Raw genomic sequence first — 20210 nt, forward strand, 5'->3', positions numbered from 1 at the left:
AGTAATTTTACACATTTTAAATTGGCTAAAAAACCTTAAAAAATATTACGTTAATTATTTTGCAATTGCATCTGATTATACTTTTTCAATTTATGAAATTTGTAATCAAATACTTAATCATACGTTGCAATGACTACATAATGATTATTTATTTTTAATCAACTTCATGATCATTAACCCGTTAGTACTCAGTGGGCATTTTATAGAAATCTCCACCTTCAATCTTCACGGTAAGTACCAAAGCGGCTTTACACCTTCAAGACCTTCGGCCAATCGATCGCCAAAAACCGAAAAATAGCATGACGCCCTCCAATTAAACAAAACTTCCTATACTTGGTGGCATCTCCCTGGCTTGCACAACCGATTCTAGCCTTTCTCTGCCCCACCGCCACCAGTTTAGCTATATAGTTCTGTGATACCGTCCGTGGAACATCACACTAGTTACGAACAGCAGTGACCCCACACTAAGCAACATGAGAGCCTTCGTAGCGGTAAGTCCAGTGCGAGTGCCGTGACAGTGCAGTGTCAGTGCCGTGACGTTCTGAAATCAAAGTGCAAAAATCGCCGGGAAGTATAAACAACAAAATTCGAAATTCAAACAGATTCCGTTTAATCAAATTCGAATTTTTGAATTTCGTTTGTTCGTTCGTGAACAATTTGAATGGAGTTTAGAGCCGCGATTCGCAGTGTTGTGATTTAAATATGGAATGCGTTTTGCACTCTTTGATTTCTGAACGGTCTGTGATAAGGTTCTGTGGTCATTTTGATCCTGGATTCTGGAATAATCAAGATGGCTGCAGAGTCTTAATAGTTTTAAATAGATTAACAATGTAATGATAACTTTTATACAATTAACGAAAATATCTTTAACGCTTAGGTAATTTGTCACTAAGGAAAATTTCAAATAATCTAAACAATATGCTTCACGATTTAAATTCTAAAATAACATAATTTATTGATTTTTAAGTACTATACAAGCTCTAAATAAAAATATCTTTCAATGATCCTTATAAATAAGCATTTTAGAAAGATAATAGAATATTAAAATAACTGCCACTTATAGTCACGAGTTTTAACATTTTTTGCAAGATAAGCTATTTTATTTGAAAAAAGAGCTCCTAATATGTTAATTTTACAATATACTTATAACTGATTTTATGTGAGTCTTGTACCAAGGACAAAAAAACACAAAGATCACAAAGGCGTTCAATTGCACAGTTAACCAAAAACTTAGCTTAGCTTAGATACTTATTTAAAAAGATACAATTCGCACGAATTAACTAACGCGAAAAAGCAATATTACATTATTTAATTAACTCTGTAGAAAATCTCTCCCCTAGATAATATCACTGCAACATTTTACGCTCTAACTCTTGTATCTTACCTATAATTTTCCACCACGCTACAACTACAAAATATAAAAAAAGAGACGAAAAGCTCTTAACGGAAAATAGTCCGAAGAGCTTATAATTTACCATAACAAGTCTGAAAGCATCACAAACCCTTTCACTTTGTCAATTAGGCTTCGTGGGTGTTTTTCCAGCAAATACAATCAAGATATCCTACTCAAACGCTAGACAATGTACCCGATAACAGATACAACCTCTCTAAATAACTAAGAGACGTGTAACACGCGAACTTTTCCCCATTTTTCTCATTAGAATATTTTCTTTTCACACAATAGGTGATAGATCAATTGCTATGATCAAACCAGTTAATTGTATGCATTTTCTCATCGTTTCCAAATTGTGGGAATTGTTTTTATTAGGTGTTATGGTAGTATTAACAAGCTTTACTGCCTTGCTTAGTTTATTATTTCCTGAGTAGTATTCGCAAATCATTTAATAGCCTTATGTTAAGTAAAAAGAGAGAAATAACAAATGAGTAACAAACATGAGTAATGAACACGGGAACAATCTTCTTGTAAAAAAGCTCTATACATATAATAGCTACATTTCAAGAATTTTAAGTATAGGTTTACTGAACAGTGAAGTAAAGCATGCAAAAAAGAAAGACAAAGGGTAATAAGATTAATTTTACTCATAGTATTTGATTTGAAGATGGAATATAAGGTTGTAAAACATTACCATAGTGTTATAAGAGGGCCAAATTTGAAAAAGACATCAAAAAGAAGTCGACAGCTGATATTATCTTTACGAGATGGTACCCATTTACCATCAGAAGATCCGTCTATCACTTCCTTAAATTTAACTCTTTTAAAATTAAGAATTATCTCTCTAAGTAGAGAACAATTAAAATATCATTACCTTAACATTTCTAACTAGAATGGGGTCTAAAATTCTCAAAATAGCTATAAACCGTTTACGCGATAATTACTCACACCGTGACATCCATTGTAACACACATAAACATTCTCGCGTGAGAACAGCATTTCCAAACAATACTCAGAATTTATACAGAGTTGTCGATAAATCGCATGGCAATTACATCGATTGCGCAACACTGGAGTCTTCCCTTCGCTGGCCTTATGAAACTTTAATGGAGTACGTGCAATGGTCAGAGGTCGGCTACCGAGCTCAGCGAGTATTCACACGGTACTTAGCTGTGAACGGATAGCCTACGGTCAATAAGATGTTGGTCCTAAAATTCAATTCTATTTCACTTCAGTAGCTTGAAATCCATAATAGCAACTATTCTTGATTTAGAAACGCATCTATGTTTGGACTCAAAAAGGAATCGTGATCTATTAAAATTTGTATCAGTAGTCTTAATATTAGATAGTCAACAGATTTATTTTCCGCTTTCATTACCTAAAATCCTTAATGTGTCAGAACAATCATTACAATATACCCCAACCATTCAAATTGATCCACTGACAGTTGAGATAATCTCACAGAATGCTATGATTTTGTACCTTATAACTTTAGTATCACAAATATTTAATGTAATCCTATAATATACTGTACAACGCTCACCAGACTATCCTTACGATTTCCGGGTTCAACCAGGTCAATCAAATACCTTAATTAGTCATTAAATATTTGCTCTCTAGGCATTATACCTTATATTTGAGAGAGCACACTTCTTTGAGTGTAAAAAACGCCAAAATGATCTAAAATATCTAGATTTGTTCATACAACTAACTTTTACTTAAATAAGTTTGTCACATTTGCAAACTTTAAATAGAGACTCACGTATCCGCCATCAAAAATCTGCACGGAACTAAATTTCTAGCTATTTACATATTCTTACGATCGCGAGACGAGCATAAATATTTAGAAGGCATCATAGAACAATCCACTTGAATTGAGTATAACTGTGTGAGAAGTTTTGTACAAGTGAATTGGTGACCTTAATCATAAGTGGTAGAAATTTAGTTGTGGTCAGAACTGAAATATTACTTTGGTTCTTTGAAGCACGGGTGACTAGGCTATTTCTACAAACTTGCTTTCTTCTTGTGTACAACTTAACTGAATGCTTAAGAGTTCTGTAAAAAGTGTGTGAAGATTATAAATCTGCATTTGGTTAGCACTTTGGGCAGTGAAGTATTTTTTTCTTATGCTGAGAGAAGGACCCGTGATCAACAATGAGATACTAATGAACCCTAGATAGATAAGGAAGACACAAAAAACAGAACATATTTTTCGGGCTCATTTTCTGACACATGTCCAACCAACCAACTTTAAATAAAACTTACAAAACCCCTGTTTTCTAAGAGTGTGGGCAAAACTTTCCTATTTATATAACCATTTTATGTACAAAGTCACTTGACCCGAGAAAACGTGATCTTCTCCATGTGATGACAATCCTATTTCCTGTGGTCATTATAGATAGCAATATATAGCTGTATAAGCTTTAGCCCCGGCGTTATCTGCACGCACATTTATTTTCTAATTATATAGCTTTTTGCTTATTAATAATAAAAATAACTTTAATGAATTTACGAAAATAAGCGGCAAGTTATTTATTGTCTGTATCGATGTGTAATTAAGTAGGAAAGTGCGTTAAACGTTGCATAAAAACAATAATTTTATTTTAAAGGATCCATTTTATTTTTTATTTCTTGAATGTAAGAACAGTCAAATTGACTCTGTAGATTTATCATTAACCCGAAACAGAAAAAAATAATTGTATATATTCGTATCGTGCTAATAAGCACACAAGTTCAAAACTTGGCAGTAAATTTAAAATCACAGACGAACAAATAATTAAACTTAAGCTGTATAAACATACAAACACACCTGCGTTCAATTTTATGTATGTATGTGCAAAGATTAACAGACCATTATAGTAAATCGATTTGCACTCCACGTCGTACGCCGTTTTATGGGCGATGTTAACAACTTATTAGGTTTCTATTTTAATTCATCACTCATGGAAAACATCTTGTAAAGACGAAGTGTAAAGATGAACTTTCGCATGGTTCGTTTATTTTACGATTTTTATAACATAAATGTTGTTAAAACAATTTTAAGTACATATTCGGTGTTTCTATAGCTTATTTTCAGTATTAAGTAAATCCAAAATTTTAAACTCCCATGGTTACAGAGAAAGTAATGGTCAGCTAGAATAAGGGATCCTATTACTAAAATCAATTTGAGCATTTGCCTTCCCAAGAATTATTGTGTAGGTAGAAAATATACGAAGCTAAAGTCTTCCCACTTTGATTCTTAAACGACAGTCCAGATATATTTTATCTGGACTGTCGTTTAAGAAGTCAATTAATTCCTATGTAACATTTATTGTACTTATCGGTTGCTTATATATAAGTTCTAGTCTAGTAGTTCAGAAAAGTCAATAGCAGAAATTTGTGAGACGGATGGACAGTGGACACACTCGAGTAACCCTACGAAGGTTTCGTTTATTGTATTAACGTAAGGGACCGTAAAAGTTAGTTATAGACCGAGCCTATCCAAGCTTTTCGTAACATTCTACTTATGTATATGGAGTATCTTTTTAGTATTTTCTTCGTGTCATGTGTCGTATTTTTATAATTTCGTAACTTTAAACGGTCGTAAAAAAGTACGTAATCGGATCACGTACACGTCAGTACGATTTACGATTAGCCTTAAACGACATTGGGTTCAGCCATCACCCAGTTTCAATAGAAAACAGGCACAATCGAGCAATTTACAAACAAGGAGTTAAATGACGCCTTCTATTCTCTCAGCCTCATGCTCCTAGCAGGACCTACAAGTCTAAAAATCAGATTGAAATTCCTCTAAATCTTTAAGAGTAGTAGAGTACGCATATGAGAAATTAATAAATAAATAAAAGAAATGAATACCCTATTTAAAGATAGAAAAAGCATCGTTAGAAATAACCTCATATTTGACAGTTGGTTTAAAAAACATCTACATTTTACTTTTCACTCTCCTCATTGCGTACAAATTCTTTATTTATTTTGCAATAACACTTGTAGTTAATTCCGAAAGTTGTAGCGGCCATCTTCAAAGCAATCAAATCAATATTCTCCCTAGATTCCATGGCGTAATCTAAGCTGGTATCACCTAAATCGATTCTAAACACGCTTGCAATTGACTTGCCAATCTATGACGTGTCAGTTTAAAATTCAAAAAACGAACCGTCAAAGTGACGTTTGGTGTTGACATCTGCTATCGTTACTTTTCTTATTTTAATTGATTTGAATTACTGGAAATCTGGGAAAAGCGATAAAAGACACAGTAATATTTGTGGAATGATGATAAAAAGGTAATGTTTTATCAAAAATTTTCAATGTCAAAATAATAATTAAAGTTCTATTAATATCCATTATTAATAATAGTAAAGCGTATCTATCAAAAAGCATCGTTTACAACCAACGACTTGCTGATTCCTTGTATGTTGTTCTCGTCTCATTATAGTTCCATTGTTTGTTAATAATCACCGTTAGAAGTTACAACAGACTGTCTGATGAACGCCTAACATTAAATATTTTGACAGAACTAATCTTGAAAATTAAAGCGATTCCTATCTGTCGCAATAGAAAGATTTGTACTAGATACGGTTCGGCGAGTGGAGATATTCATTCAAGCAAGAAAAAGAAAAGATGCATTTATCTTTTAAAAAGAATTTTGAGAACGATAACATAGTTCAAATTTATAGAAAAACACAAATTGCCCAATAAAAATGCGGAGACACTAAAGATTTTAATATAAAGTACCTGTTTTATCGTCTGTGACATGTTTATAGCGTGTTAACATAATTATTGACATTATTAATGAAACTAATCCGTTACCCATGCATACTTGAAAAGGTTAAAAATCGGCTCGTTAACTTTTACTTTTACATTTTACTTGTTTTGTAATAAATGTGACAAATGAATGATAATTTAACAAAAGGAAAAATGTAATAAATTTATATATGTATTTCGATATAAATCCTAGATCACTGTAGAACCCCAGATAAGATACAACTTAGGGTAAAGTTTAAAAAAGTATGTGTTAGTGAAATAGATTCTTCAAGAACCTACAAAAATAAACATTGCAGTGAATCTCGCCATCTATTGAACATAAATAATATCACTTTGTTAAACACAGATTTAAGACGAGGAAAACCTCATTTATATCACAAAACGTGACTTGATCATCAATCAATTTATTGTAATATTATCTAAAATATGCATAATTAAATTAATGGTTTCTAAAAGTATGAAACACGAATCTGACAAAAACGTAGAGATTATGATATAAAAGAGAAAGTAAGTGTCAGAGGTCAAGTAAAGGGTCTAGGAGTTGCGTGGAACAAATCTCGTGTCTCCGGTAAGTTCAAGTAGTAAGTACCATCAAAGTATTACACCAAAGGCAATTTAGTTATTTGTAGGACTACGAAAAATTTAACATCAATCAATTCCACACATAATTAGACAAGACACAGAAAATAAAAGTGGATGAAGTGTAAATATAAGTGAATAGAGATACAAATTCTACGATGACAAAAAAAATAAATTTAACAAAATCTTAAAAATAATTTGGTTATTAATGTGATGTGAGTCAAGATTGGACCACAGAGATAGACAACAATTTAAATGATATTACTATTTAGGTATCGGGAAATCATAAAGAAACACTTCAACTTATTAATATACTCACTCATACTCATATATAACTGTTATCCGTTAACCGTTATAGAATAAGAATTTGTTGGACTCCAGTTGAAGTTGCAGTCAAATTAAATAAAATTTCCAATAAAACTGCTGTAAAAACACATTTAAACTCTAACCTTTAGCTATAAACAACATATTTAATCAAATGAAGGAAAACAATTTCAGTTCCAAAAGCCCGGCGTAATATTGTTACGTCACAAGATGGCGCTTCCGTCTCTAGCGGAAGTCACGTAGCCTGAGCTTTTCAACTTTGATCTATCGTGACTCTACAGTTATTTATCGGTCACATAAATGTCTCTATCGTTTTCCTTGAGAACGCAGTAATGACAAATACTTTTTAATCTTTGTACGAGGTAGAGTGGCTATCAAATGAAAGTGCCAAAAGAGTTCCGGGTTCGATTATCTAGTCAAGCAGATGTCTGATTGATGAATAGCGAAGTCATTACTAAGTATTTATGTACTTATTTTTATGCATATTCATGACATCCATTGTAAATTGTACTATTATTAGTACTGTTCGGCCTGATTTTTAATGAATAAAAAATACAAGATTTTTTGCTAACGAATCTAGATATATTTTATTTTATTTAAAAACATTTACGGTACTTTATTAAAGACAATATACCTACATAGGCGACGTTTTTAATTGCCAAATTATTTATTTTTTAGTTTTTTTTTCTAACCTGCAAAAAGAAGTAGGTTTTGTTCTAAATAATAACTTTCGAAAATATACTTTGCTAATTTTAATAGAAAACATTATGCATCGAGATATATTCTATCATTTAGGTATTAATATGAATAACTCTAATACATAATATCTTATAAATATACAATAGAACCGCTCTTCGTCATAATCTTTAATTCAGAAGCCTAATATTACCATCATTTTCACGAGAAAACTACAAATGAATTCAAATTGAATAGTAAGGAAAGTTGTATAAATTCCATCACAATAGATACATATTCAATTTGTCCACCTACGCATTCTACTCAAAGTTAGAAAATAATAAGAATAACGTAATAAAATAATGAATTACATAATTTAAGAAAAAGTAATAATTAGAATTTGCATGTTATAAATTTCACTCTTTATAAATGGGCATTGAAATTCAAATTTAACGATTGGTACTTAAGCATCATTATAATGACGGCCTCTGAAGTAAGTGACACATTATTGATCATTAAACGACGCGTATCTTTTGTATATTAATGATTATTACACAGATTCTTAGTTCATACAAACTTTTGACTTTCTCGACAGCTATTAAAGTATTACATTAAGAAATATTACGAATATTAATAAGGATTACCATTAATTTTCGATATTAGGAATTTACAAAGTAACGTCGCAAAATAGCTAAATATTATTAATTTATGCAAAATAATATATTGCGTTTCACATAATTACGCAATATATAATATTTATAGACAGTTTTTGACAGAAAAAGGAAGAAATGTCATCTACATTTATTGCACAGAACTATAAAATCAACTGGCATCACACACGTTTGTAAACAAAAAAGAAAGTGAGATCACAGATAACAAAGCAAGATGGCTGTCAGTTGAGAACGCATGACCTCGTAATACGTGACTGAGCAAAATATCACCACAAATTTATTTAGAAAGAAATAATTTGAATGTCTCCGCAGTTTTACGATTCACTTTGCATATTATGAAGTCAATAATAATATAAAATTATGTAATTATATAATCACAATAAAAGTTATGTCATCTTACGTTCACGTGATTGACATTCATGAGTTTTTAATACATTTCTTTAATGCGAATTTTAGGTAGCTGATACCAATTTATTGGTAAAGAGCTGTGCAAATTATATCGTAAACTTATTCTGAATTATTTCTGGAAATACAACTAGTAGCACACTATTTATGGAAAAGGCAGATAAAATTAGAACTAAATCAGTCCTACTCGTATATATTTATATTAACATTTACCTATTTGTTCAAAATAAAAACGTCAGACTAATTGCCATATACCTGGGCAAACATTTGATCAAAGTAAAAACAAATCAACATAAGGTGCAAGAACATAGCTCTACCGTGACATCAAACATTGTGTAACAAACATTGGACAAACACATGCAGTAGTGCTTGTATAATGTAATTTACATACATTTACGTTGAGATGCAAACAGCTTTGTAAATACTGCATGTAGTAGAAAGTAGGAACAATGACTCTCATTATTAGAGATGTTACGAATTTATATTATAGGTACTTATTGGAAAAAAATATTATTTACTATAATATGCATATTAAATTACATATTGGTAATTTCTGAAGATAATTTCGAAGCTAACAATAATACTTAATAACATTAGTGTCGTTTCCCAATTAACTTGGTAGATAGATGTCCAAATTGAATTTATAGGCCCATAAATGTCCCAATTTGGCATATCTCAAGCGAAATCGTAAATTACTTGGTGTCAAATGCCAAATATTTGCATTGTAATTCCGGTTCATGTTTTCGCATTTTGTTTTTAATCAAAAAGTCTAACGCTCTTTATAAATTAACAGGGACATGAGAATTTTAGCGCTCACGTAACGGACTGAAAATTTGGATGAATCATTATTTTACAATGCATTACGTGAGTTCCTTACGTGGGAACATTGTTTAGTGATTTGTTTCTAAGGAAAATTTGAATATATTTATAGGGATTAAATCAATAAATTCCATAGACATAAACTTTTAATGTGACCTTTGTCAGATCCACCGTTCACATGACAAAGCCTATGCAAAGAATGAGCTTTCTGCTTAAACACATTACTAAAAACGTTTACTTTTAAGAAAATGTGGACCCACTAAACATAAACTTATTGTTTGATTTTTTTGTCTACAGTGCATAGCCCTTGCCTTGGCGGCGTGTGTCTCAGCCGAGCCTCCGTCCGGCTACAACTACAACCGGCCATCCGGTGGAGGATTCCATGGAGGCATCAGCGGCGGCCTGAGCGGCGGCGGCGCCTACCACGCCGTTTCCTCCGGCTACCAGACCTCCGAGGGACAGCACGTCGACGGCCAGCTCCTCGAGCAAATCCGCCAAATCCTCCTTAAAGAAGAGGCCTCCTCTGGATCAGGATTCGGCGGCGGACACGGTGGTGCTCCTTCCTCCTCCTACGGCGTCCCCTCCTCCTCCTACGGAGTCCCGTCCTCCAGCTACGGAGTTCCCCACGCTCGTGTCGTAGGCATCAACCTCGAAGGCGTACGTCAGGCCATCCAGGTCGCGCAGTACGAGCAGACCTCCTCGATCGGTGGTGGATACCCGTCCGGTCCTTCCACGTCCTACGGCACCCCCTCCGGTAGCTACGGCGCCCCCTACTAAGCCGACCCGAACGTTACCGCGTTCTATTCGAGCGAGCTCGTAACACCCCGACCGCTCGAATGTTTATCCCAATAGGTCGGCAGCCACGTACAATGTAGGTGGCGCCGGCCCGGCCGCTGCCACCCGGCCAACGCCTGCGACTGTGCACGCACACGGGTTACCCAGCGGTCAGCCAGTCGCTCCCGCGTCCTGCCGCCCATCAACCCTGACCGCTCAGGGTTGAGGGGCGACACTGCACGCGGTGTCCACGAAGTGGCTTACCGCTGGGCTCGACTCTTGTTTTGTATAAAGTTTATTGTTAAGTATAGCATAATTTATCTATTAAGTTTTTTCTGTTTTTCTTTTTTACAAAAAAATAATAAATACATTTTGACACCGTATTACCTGTTTTTTACTTCTTATGTAATCTCTATAATTATTTTTTAAATAATATTTAAGAGAACTAAGCATAACTAAGAATAATAACACTTAAAATCTTACATAATAAGTATTTAGGAAATCTTAAATATGCAGTAATTAGTGAATGCTGACCTGTGGCGTAAAATGACTTTCACACTAAAATTGCTATTTTATGGCTAAAGCCTTGTGCACACTATCCGTCTATATTTTCTATTTATTAGTGTCATATAATTGCACTATTTTGCAAATAATAATAAAATGACTACGCATAGGGTTTACTACCAGTTTCTTCAGCTGTTTTGATCTGAAAAATGTCATTTAAATTTTAACTAAATCCAAGAATTTTTCCGTTCTTTCTGTCATGCCCGTTTTTTTTTCTCGTACCATTTTGTTTCTTTCTTTTTATTATTCCTGCAAGGACCGTAGACGGATAATCAGTATGTTGCTTAAATGGAACGTTGGTTTGCTAACTGGTCAAACTCTCATGTCACGTATTTGCACTTTAGTATGATGGCGAAACGAATATTGTTTTATAGATTTCTCATGATGACTACGAATCCAATCACTAGATTACGCAATGTATCAATATTGCCTAACAACATCAATTGGTTATAAACAAATCACGAACATCGCGAAATCCTTATAAAAAGAGTTATAGATAAAGTGAATAGATATTATATATTAGGTAATATATAATATAGATATTATATTAGGTACCACTAAGGACTCAATCGAACCCTTGATGACAAAATTATAGTTATTGATGATTAAATTACATTGAATATTACAAATTTATCATGTAGCTACAATGCCCTTATAAAACTAAAGAAGAGTACATAGGTGGCGACACAGAAACCGAACCTTTTCTGTCTGATGCTAGGTAACCAAAGTCGTAAATGTCATAGGTTATTAGGACGCTTTTCCTGTCGCCTGTAAAGAGCCTTATGAGGTGTGAGGTGTCACGAGCAATGTAACTACTGCTGTACCAGACAAACATACAAAGGATGACTGGTAAATTTTAACCGTTTTGAAATACTTTATTAAGATGTACTTTACAGAAAATGTTTATAACCTCTGGCAGTTGGTCAAAAGGTCATTATACAAAATTCTTCCTGCTCGGCGACCGGGCTATACAATCCCTCAGGCGAATATATAAATAATCAATATAAGTTTCTGTCTATGGCTCTACTTTGTATATTTCGCATCCGGGATAGAAGATCCTTATGTGGGTTCAAAGGCACCTACCGTAATTGTAATCATTTATAATAAAAAAGAATATCATATAGTAACATGAATAATTGCATTTAAAGCGTCTGCTAAGCGTGAAATTTCAAGTTTTTAATTTATTTTCTATACTTACACACATACATACATTTGTATTATGTATGTGTAAATAAATAAGTACCATATAATGTGCAATGTATATGTAACTCGTTTCCTGGCCGGAATTGACTGTAGTAACCGTATGTAGAAAACAGATTTTCTCAACCTCGATTGCAAATGTAGTTTTTAGATGTGAAATACCTATTATTCTCATGATTATTTTATGGCCACGAAAAAGGCGACAGCCATCATATACTTATAATTTTTGTTAGATACCTTACACGTTTGTAACCTTATAAGGTTGTACCTTACAAGCTGTGCTGGTCTGTTTTCCCTAAATGTGATATAATAATTGTAACACTAATATTATCACCAGTTCATTACCGGCTTTGATAGAGGGCTTTTCTTGTATCTTGTAATAAAAACTTCAAAAACATTATATTGAGTTATTAATCATTGTCACAGTTTTTTTATTATTATTAAACATAGCGATTAGGCAAAGTATGTGCAAACTTTTGAAAATTGCGCAGTAGGTATAAAGTTAACTAAAGAAGCGTAACACGATTTTGAGCTAACCTCTGAAAATTGGTTAAAGAAAACAAAAGTTAATTGCCCGCCCAATTGAAGAAAAAACGTTATCCAGTCACCCACAAATAAATTCTGCTGACTCTCTATGGCTGAACTGACCTGACCGCACTGATTCTAAGTCGAGGCGACTCGCATCCCACTGACTGGCCAAGTGCGTATTGGTAGACTTCGCATACTTTGAAAAATCAGAGGTCCTCGGAACCTTCGATCAAGAGGCGGAGTTTCTTAGCCACTAGGCTGTCACTTAACTAAACAAAAAATTCGCTGCCCGCTATCAAGCCCGGTGTCATGGCCCCACGCGACCCGGTGGTCGGCACCATCACGTTACGAAATCCACGCAATCCCACTAATCGTTATATCTATCGTTACATAAAATTACGCCATACAATGCTTTGTAACGGACGGTGCTCCCGAGGATTCAGAGCGCCCATGTATCGCAACCCGCGGAATAATGGTCGCGTTGTCCGTGTGAAAGTTCGTTAATTGCCGCATTAATGTAAGTACAGCGGCTCTCAACTTTTGATGTTATGGTATATGTCAAAATTTTGGGTAAAATTATTTGGTGGTTATTATTGTATTTTTGACACTTTTTTAATTGATTTTAATTCGTCTTTTATGGTATGGTATGGTATGGTATGGTTGTATGGTGTGGTGTTTGTTATGTTATATTTACATTGTTAAGTAATATCGAACTTATAAAGCAGTTTCCAATTTTGTACAGAAATCAGATAACACAGTGACTAAACTGATATCTATGGACCTCTTGTGTAAAGCTTGTACATTATATTGATGACTAGTTGGCTAAAGCAATTTACACAACACTAATGAAGAATACGCCTAAACCTTAATTATGAATCACACTGTCAATTGGCGTACAACCTCAAAATCCTTTTCATAATATTTAAGTCTAGGTATATTTTGAGTATGTTGGAGTATGTTTTGAGTAGTATTCATAATCATTGATATATTTACAGACAGACAGACCAGCCGCACTTTATTTTATAATATATTGTTAAGTCGTACACTTCCTCATACTCATCAGATTGAGAAACACTGGCCTAGAGTGAAGTGTCATCTGCCGCAAGTGCCACCTAGAATTAAAAGTGAAACTCTTTTGTTTCTCAATTACTGTGGATGGTGTTATAATGACAATTGTAGTGTTGTAAATATGTTACTTTCTGTTACTTATTTATAAACCTTTTGACATCCACTTGTAAATAATTGACGCGACTCCGATCAACCATGCAATTTTTGACTCTTTGGGGGATCAATTTATTGTGGGAAACATTTAGAGTGGCGGGTCGAGATAAATGACACGTGTTTGATGTAAGAACACGTTTTTAGGCAAGAAACAATGTAAAATTGAAAAAAAGTCAGGTTAAATTAAGGAAAACGTGTTTCTATTAAAACAATATTTCAAATGCTAAAGTATGGCTAAATCTTACATAAAATACATTCGAAGGTGGTAGAACCCTTTGTGGTTCGACTCCGGCGGCACCACCGCCACACCTGTTTCTTTCTACCTAATAACAGCAGTGTTAGGCGCTGCTGTGTTCCGGTTTGAAGGGTGTGGTAAGGGAGACAGACTTTTCCGAGGCGTTCCAGCTTAGTCCTAAGGGATAGCGGTGCATTTGTGACCGATCTCAGGTAGGAATATCTAATCCTATCTGGGGTTGATTACAGATGTCCATGGGCGGCAGTAGCCACTTACCATCAGGTGGACTGTATGCTCGTCTGCTACTCCTATATTATATATATAATATATATATATATATATATATAATATATATATATATATTACGATTATATGGTACTGTAACCTGACATGAAGTATCATGACGTCTCACCAATCCAAGGGGCTAAATTTCCAAAATTATCAGCTGCAGTCCTTTCAATCTCCCACTGCTGGGCACAGGTTTCTTTCTACAGCTGAAGTTAGCTTCCAGCATACTCCACCACGATAAATTAGTGGAAAAAATTACATGAGAGTATGTTTTATATCAAAACAAGTGAATTTTCGTGGATAGTGTAAAAAGAAAGAAAACATTTATGAGAAAAATATATTTAATTCCTATTTCACTCATCACGATTAAATCACAATACGAAACATCATTTAATAAAAAACAATAATATCAACACAAAAATAGTTCGCATCATTCAATTACCTACTTAGCACTACGTTATTGGCACTTCCTGAGCACAATGTAACATTTACAGAATTTACAATTACACAAATACTTATTATAATACGTATTATGACCAAACTAGAGCTGCTTAGAATGGTAAATCGCAATTGACAATATATTTTATGTATAATATTATTTTGATTGTGTCATTGATGCTTTTTCACAATCACAATTTAAAAGTGTCATCAAAAACTGACGCAAACACTTGACATGAATCTAACGCTATGTGAATGAACATTATGAATTGATATTATTTTGTTGTTGTATAGTGAATATTTATTTCAGAAAACCATGCATAATTGTAACATCTTTTATAAAAGTTTGAGTTTGTCAAAATAATTTTATAATTTATGCCTATTTTTTTATTTCTAGGCTTATCTTATAGATTTATCTGGCGAAAAATGTATAGTTATCAATTTTTGACATTAATTTAACCAAACAAATGAAGTTGGTTGGCATTTATGTTGCAAGTGTCGATTAAAATTTTATTACTAAAGTAACACGAAGGACAATTGTTTTATTTCAGAACTAATGAAGATTCTTGCACCATATGATAAATTAATTACACTGTCACTCACAATTTATCACCCTCAAGCCGCTCTACAAGCAATTCTTTCATTGATATGCTCAATCATATATCTTTTATACAAACTTAATGACAAAAGGAAAGGAATGACAAAAGATATTCAGACGGATTAAGAAGGATGATTATATACTTATTGTTGATAACTATTGAATGCTAAACAATTAATTACGTAATAAAAAATAAATTTATTATATTTACAATTTTAAAGTGATATTTAGTTTAAGACAAAACGTTACGATATTATGGATTTGAAAACGATAAGTTTTCTATTTGCTATATAACTATAAATTTTGTCATTCTAACACATTACAACCGTCATACAAAATACCAAGTCTATTATAAAAACATTCAACGTGTAAAAAATAAATGGTAACGTCATAAAATTGTAAATTTAGTAGGTATATTTAATTCTAAACTTTAATTTTAAAAATAGGGAAGACAATATTTTGAATAGAAGAAAATGAAACAATAAAAAAAAACAAATTATAATTTCTTATTTACAACCATTTGAAATACCTTTTTTAAAATTGATTTAATGTTTTCCAAATAAAATCTTTGGTGTCTTAAATGTGTAATTTTGTATAAATTATTTTTATTTTTCATGTAAAATGTTTTAAAAACTTAATCAGGCCGTTGTATTAATAAAATGGCAGTACAAAAGCATATTACATTACTTTATTTTAAAAATCCCTTCGAAATTGTCTAAAAAAATTATTTAAAATATTATATAGTTTAAAAAGGACGCTTTATGGAACTTTTAGAACGTACTAAATTATATAAACTGTAAAAAATACAAGAAAGCGAGACAGACGGACACAAGGATATGCAAAAATTAAAACTCCTCATCTGAGTTACTTTGTCTAACTTTTTAAAGAGGGCTGTTATAAAACATTCATTTATTTACAGACAGTTTATATATACAAAGCCGGTTTAAACATGTATCGATGTTTTGCAGTAAAAATGAGAAAGGTTAAGGATTTTTTAGAGTATTTTAATACAGAAATCTCCATAATTCGGCCCTATGATATATATGAGTTCTTCCAATTGTTAAACAATCAGGTAAAATCATTGTTACGCTATCGAGTATTATTTCGAGCACCGAATTACGTTTATAAAGCATTACATCTCCATGAAGTTGGTTTTGCCGTTTTCTAACAAATTTTGAAAAAAAAATGGTGGTTATTACTTGATAAACACAGTATCAGGTCTGTATTAAAGTATAGTCCGCGTAAAACTGCTAGTCCGCTCTGAATATAGAAATGAATCGCGTCGCCATAGCGAATTGTATAACTACACCTGCTCGCAACAACTTCAGCGCGGACTAGCAGTTTGGCGCGGACTATACTTAAAATAAACATAATCTAAATTTGAGCTGAAAATAAAAGTTTTGCTGAAGCTTTTATAAATAACGTATATAAAACAGTAGGCCTAGTTTAAATGTCTCGCTGAACTAGCTAATACTTACAACTATTAAAAAACATTTAGGATGATTTTTAATAATTGAAAATATTACATGTTGTTAAAGGCGATTCAAATATCAACTTTTCTACGGTTATTTGCCGTTATTTGAGTATCACTGGCAAATTTTGTGGCATTCTTCGAAGTAGTCAGTTTTCTTAAAATGGAAGTGACAAATATTCAATTTTTTCTTCTGTTGTTATTAATAGACAATCTCACGCAATGGGTGGGACTTTCATGTATATTTACTTCATTTCCTGAATTTATAAAAATAAAAAAATCTTATTAATAAGAAAAGTCAGCAATAATTACGATAAAAATACGAGTATAGACTGAACGAAACTACTTCGACATCCAAAATTTACTGTAAATAATATTATTATTTACTGTAAATGATATAAATAAATTAAGTAAAGTAAAAACTGCTATAACTTAACAAATGATGCTTTTATCCAAACTTAATTAAACAGGAATTTAAATAAAAAGGACATGCAATGATAGTATGGGAACATAACTGTACACTAGGAACACTTTTCATAAAAGCTAAGTAATTATAAATGCATCCAAAATTATGGACATTCAAATGAACTAATTAAAATTGGTCAACGCGATGTAAATTAATAATACAAAATAAATTAAAATTATGCACTCGAATAGGAAATTTAATTAATCAAATGCATTACTTCGCCTTAACTAATGTAAATCAATTTACAAAATAAAATTACAATTTTACATCGACCTAGTTTATGGAGAGCCGTTCTAATCACATAGAAGTTATTTACATTTACAAGCTCATTTCACTCATGTAAAGTTTCTAAAATTCCACAAATTGAAATTGTCATCAAAATTTAATCAATAAGGAATTGTAACTTCAAAATTGCACTATAAGAAACATTAACTAATTTGGAACGTACTCCCGTGATACCATACCTTTTCATACCCTGAGATTATTAGGTAGCTCAGGTTTATCTATATCTACAGACATTGACCGTGTCAGACACGTAATGTGGCAGTATAGTTTTCTACAGAATAGGTCTGTCAGCATCTGGGCAGCTGTGTTACGATATAAATAAATAAGTGTCTGATATTTTGAATGTCTGTAGTTGTAAAAGAACCTTTAATCAGTAAGCTGCTAATTCATTTAGTTTATTTGTGTCACCACAAACATTCAATCAAAATAATACAATATCTTTAGATGTGTGCGTGTTTGTAATGTCTTCTGTTTGTATTAATATCAGCGCTAATTTAATGCAAATTTTGTAGCCACACTTCCTTATTTACATCAATTGATTCTACTTATATAGTAAATATAATAGGCTCAATCATTACATTACGGGAAAGTCTCTGTCTTGGCACTAGACCCTTCGAACAGAATTTATTGTCATTAAATCTCGTCCATTTCAAATTTGAGAACCTACACTTAACCCTGTACTAGCTAGCACCCTTCTCCTCTTGCGGCCACAGCACTTCCGGATGGTTCAACATATAATACGTCATGTGTTTGTCACTACCGTACGTCGACGCCTTCGTCCCCAAACACATAAGGAACTGACTCTTCTCTAAATTCTTATCACAGTCTACCGAATGGAACTTATGCACCAAACTGTTATCGGCGATCCTGTACACTGTTAGATTTGATTTGATCAAAGTCTCGAACAGCTGCACATCCTCCATACCCCATCCCTTTATGGTTAAATCGAACCCACCAACTCTTAGGAAATCACACTTAAAAATACTAAGTATACCGAAACCATATTGCCTAAAGTAACCGAAATCGTCGTTTATCTCTTTGCTATATTTTAAATTCGCTAATTCGACGTCCGTTTTCGGAGCACCACTCGCGTCTTCTACGTATTTACCTACATCTGTATTAGTCATGAGAGTTTCAAATGTAAATTTATTATAATCATCACCGTTAACTACATCTGGATTATATTCACTGAACACTATTGGAAAGTAAACTTGATAGTACTTCACTGTGTTTATCCTAACTCTCCTTAGACTTATGTGATTGAACATCATATCTACATCAATGAAGAACACTAGATCATCGTCTGAACACAATTTGAGTCCTTCGGTCAACGCTGCACCTCTTGAGAATGTTGTGGAGCCCATTTGTATCATTCTTATATCTTTCCCATACAAATCCTTGTAATAATTAATTAGGTGCTCGGAATTTCTGTAATCTAAGGGATTTTTACTATCTAAATAAAGTACGACTATAAGTGTCACAGCCTCATCGCTTTTTAGGACTATATCTTCGTAATTTTTCATAAACCGCCCGAAGATTTCTTGCCTGCCGGCCAAAGGGAGTATGAAATGTATTCTCCTATCGTAAATTGGGTATTCATACTCATTGTCATACCATTTTAGTACCTTCGGAAGATTATTTTGTATTTTCATTAATCCAGTTTCGAATGCTTCTCTAACGTTAAGTTTTTCAAGGAAACTGCTCTGTTGCTGATTAGACTCGTCGAAGTCTTCATATTCGCTTGGATCGATTTTGCCATCGTTTTCTAACTGTCCTAATATTTCAGGATCTTCGGATGGTGGTGCCTCCCCCATGGGTAATTCTCTTAAATCAGTACCTGAAATAGTAATAAATCAATTAAAGTTATTTTTTCTACGTTGGTATGTTAACATCGATGAACAAAAACTAAGAAATTGCCACCAAACTTAATCATATATCAAAATAATCATAATCCATTATTTTCCTGGCATGGCACTAGAAAATTTATGAAAAATTTAGTTTTTATAATTTCACAAAATACAAAGTGAATACAATAGATGATAACAAAATGCAGAAGAACTATCATCAACCTACCAGTAAAAAAACCCCGTCACTATAAACACAATAAACGTAGAATAATTACAGACGAACTGCCATCATTTGAACGTGGTAGATTCCAATGTGGTTGAACTCCGGCGGTACCACCTCCACGCCTATTTATGCCTCATAAGAGCAGTGTTAAGCGCTGCTGTGTTCGAGTTTGAAGGGTGTGGTAAGGGACACATACTTTTCCGAGGCGTTCTAGCTTAGTCCTCGAGGGTAGTGGCACATCTGTGGCCGATTTCAGGAAGGATATCTTATCCTATCTTGGGTTGATTACAGATGTACATGGGCGTCAGTAGCCACTTACCATCAGGACTGCATGCTTATAATATAAAAAATTAACCTACCAGTGACATGCTGATGTCCGACCACAGGTAAGAATATAATCCTATCCGGGGTTGATTACAAATGTCCATGGGCGGCAGTAGCCACT

General features: G+C 33.3%; 2 protein-coding genes across 2 annotated transcripts in view; one reads left to right on the forward strand and one right to left on the reverse strand.

Moving 5' to 3' along the window:
• Positions 1-372: 372 nt before the first annotated feature.
• Positions 373-10784, forward strand: CPG20 (cuticular protein glycine-rich 20). The gene is made up of 2 exons (XM_073082049.1): positions 373-491; positions 9925-10784. The coding sequence occupies exons 1-2, from the start codon at positions 474-476 to the stop codon at positions 10402-10404; spliced, it is 498 nt and encodes a 165-aa protein (XP_072938150.1). The 5' UTR covers positions 373-473; the 3' UTR covers positions 10405-10784.
• A 3976-nt stretch (positions 10785-14760) lies between these two features.
• The window catches only part of Chsy (Chondroitin sulfate synthase), a 78809-nt gene continuing 73359 nt past the window's right edge, over positions 14761-20210 (reverse strand). Inside the window, exon 6 of the mRNA XM_073082332.1 lies at positions 14761-19532. Coding sequence (XP_072938433.1) covers positions 18376-19532 — 1157 coding nt within the window. The 3' untranslated portion in view covers positions 14761-18375. The remainder of the gene's footprint in view (positions 19533-20210) is intronic.

This window comes from Epargyreus clarus, unplaced genomic scaffold (genome assembly GCF_041222505.1).
Source record: "Epargyreus clarus isolate Ecla_fem2 unplaced genomic scaffold, WU_Ecla_fem_2.2 ptg000017l, whole genome shotgun sequence".
Classification (NCBI taxonomy): domain Eukaryota; kingdom Metazoa; phylum Arthropoda; class Insecta; order Lepidoptera; family Hesperiidae; genus Epargyreus; species Epargyreus clarus.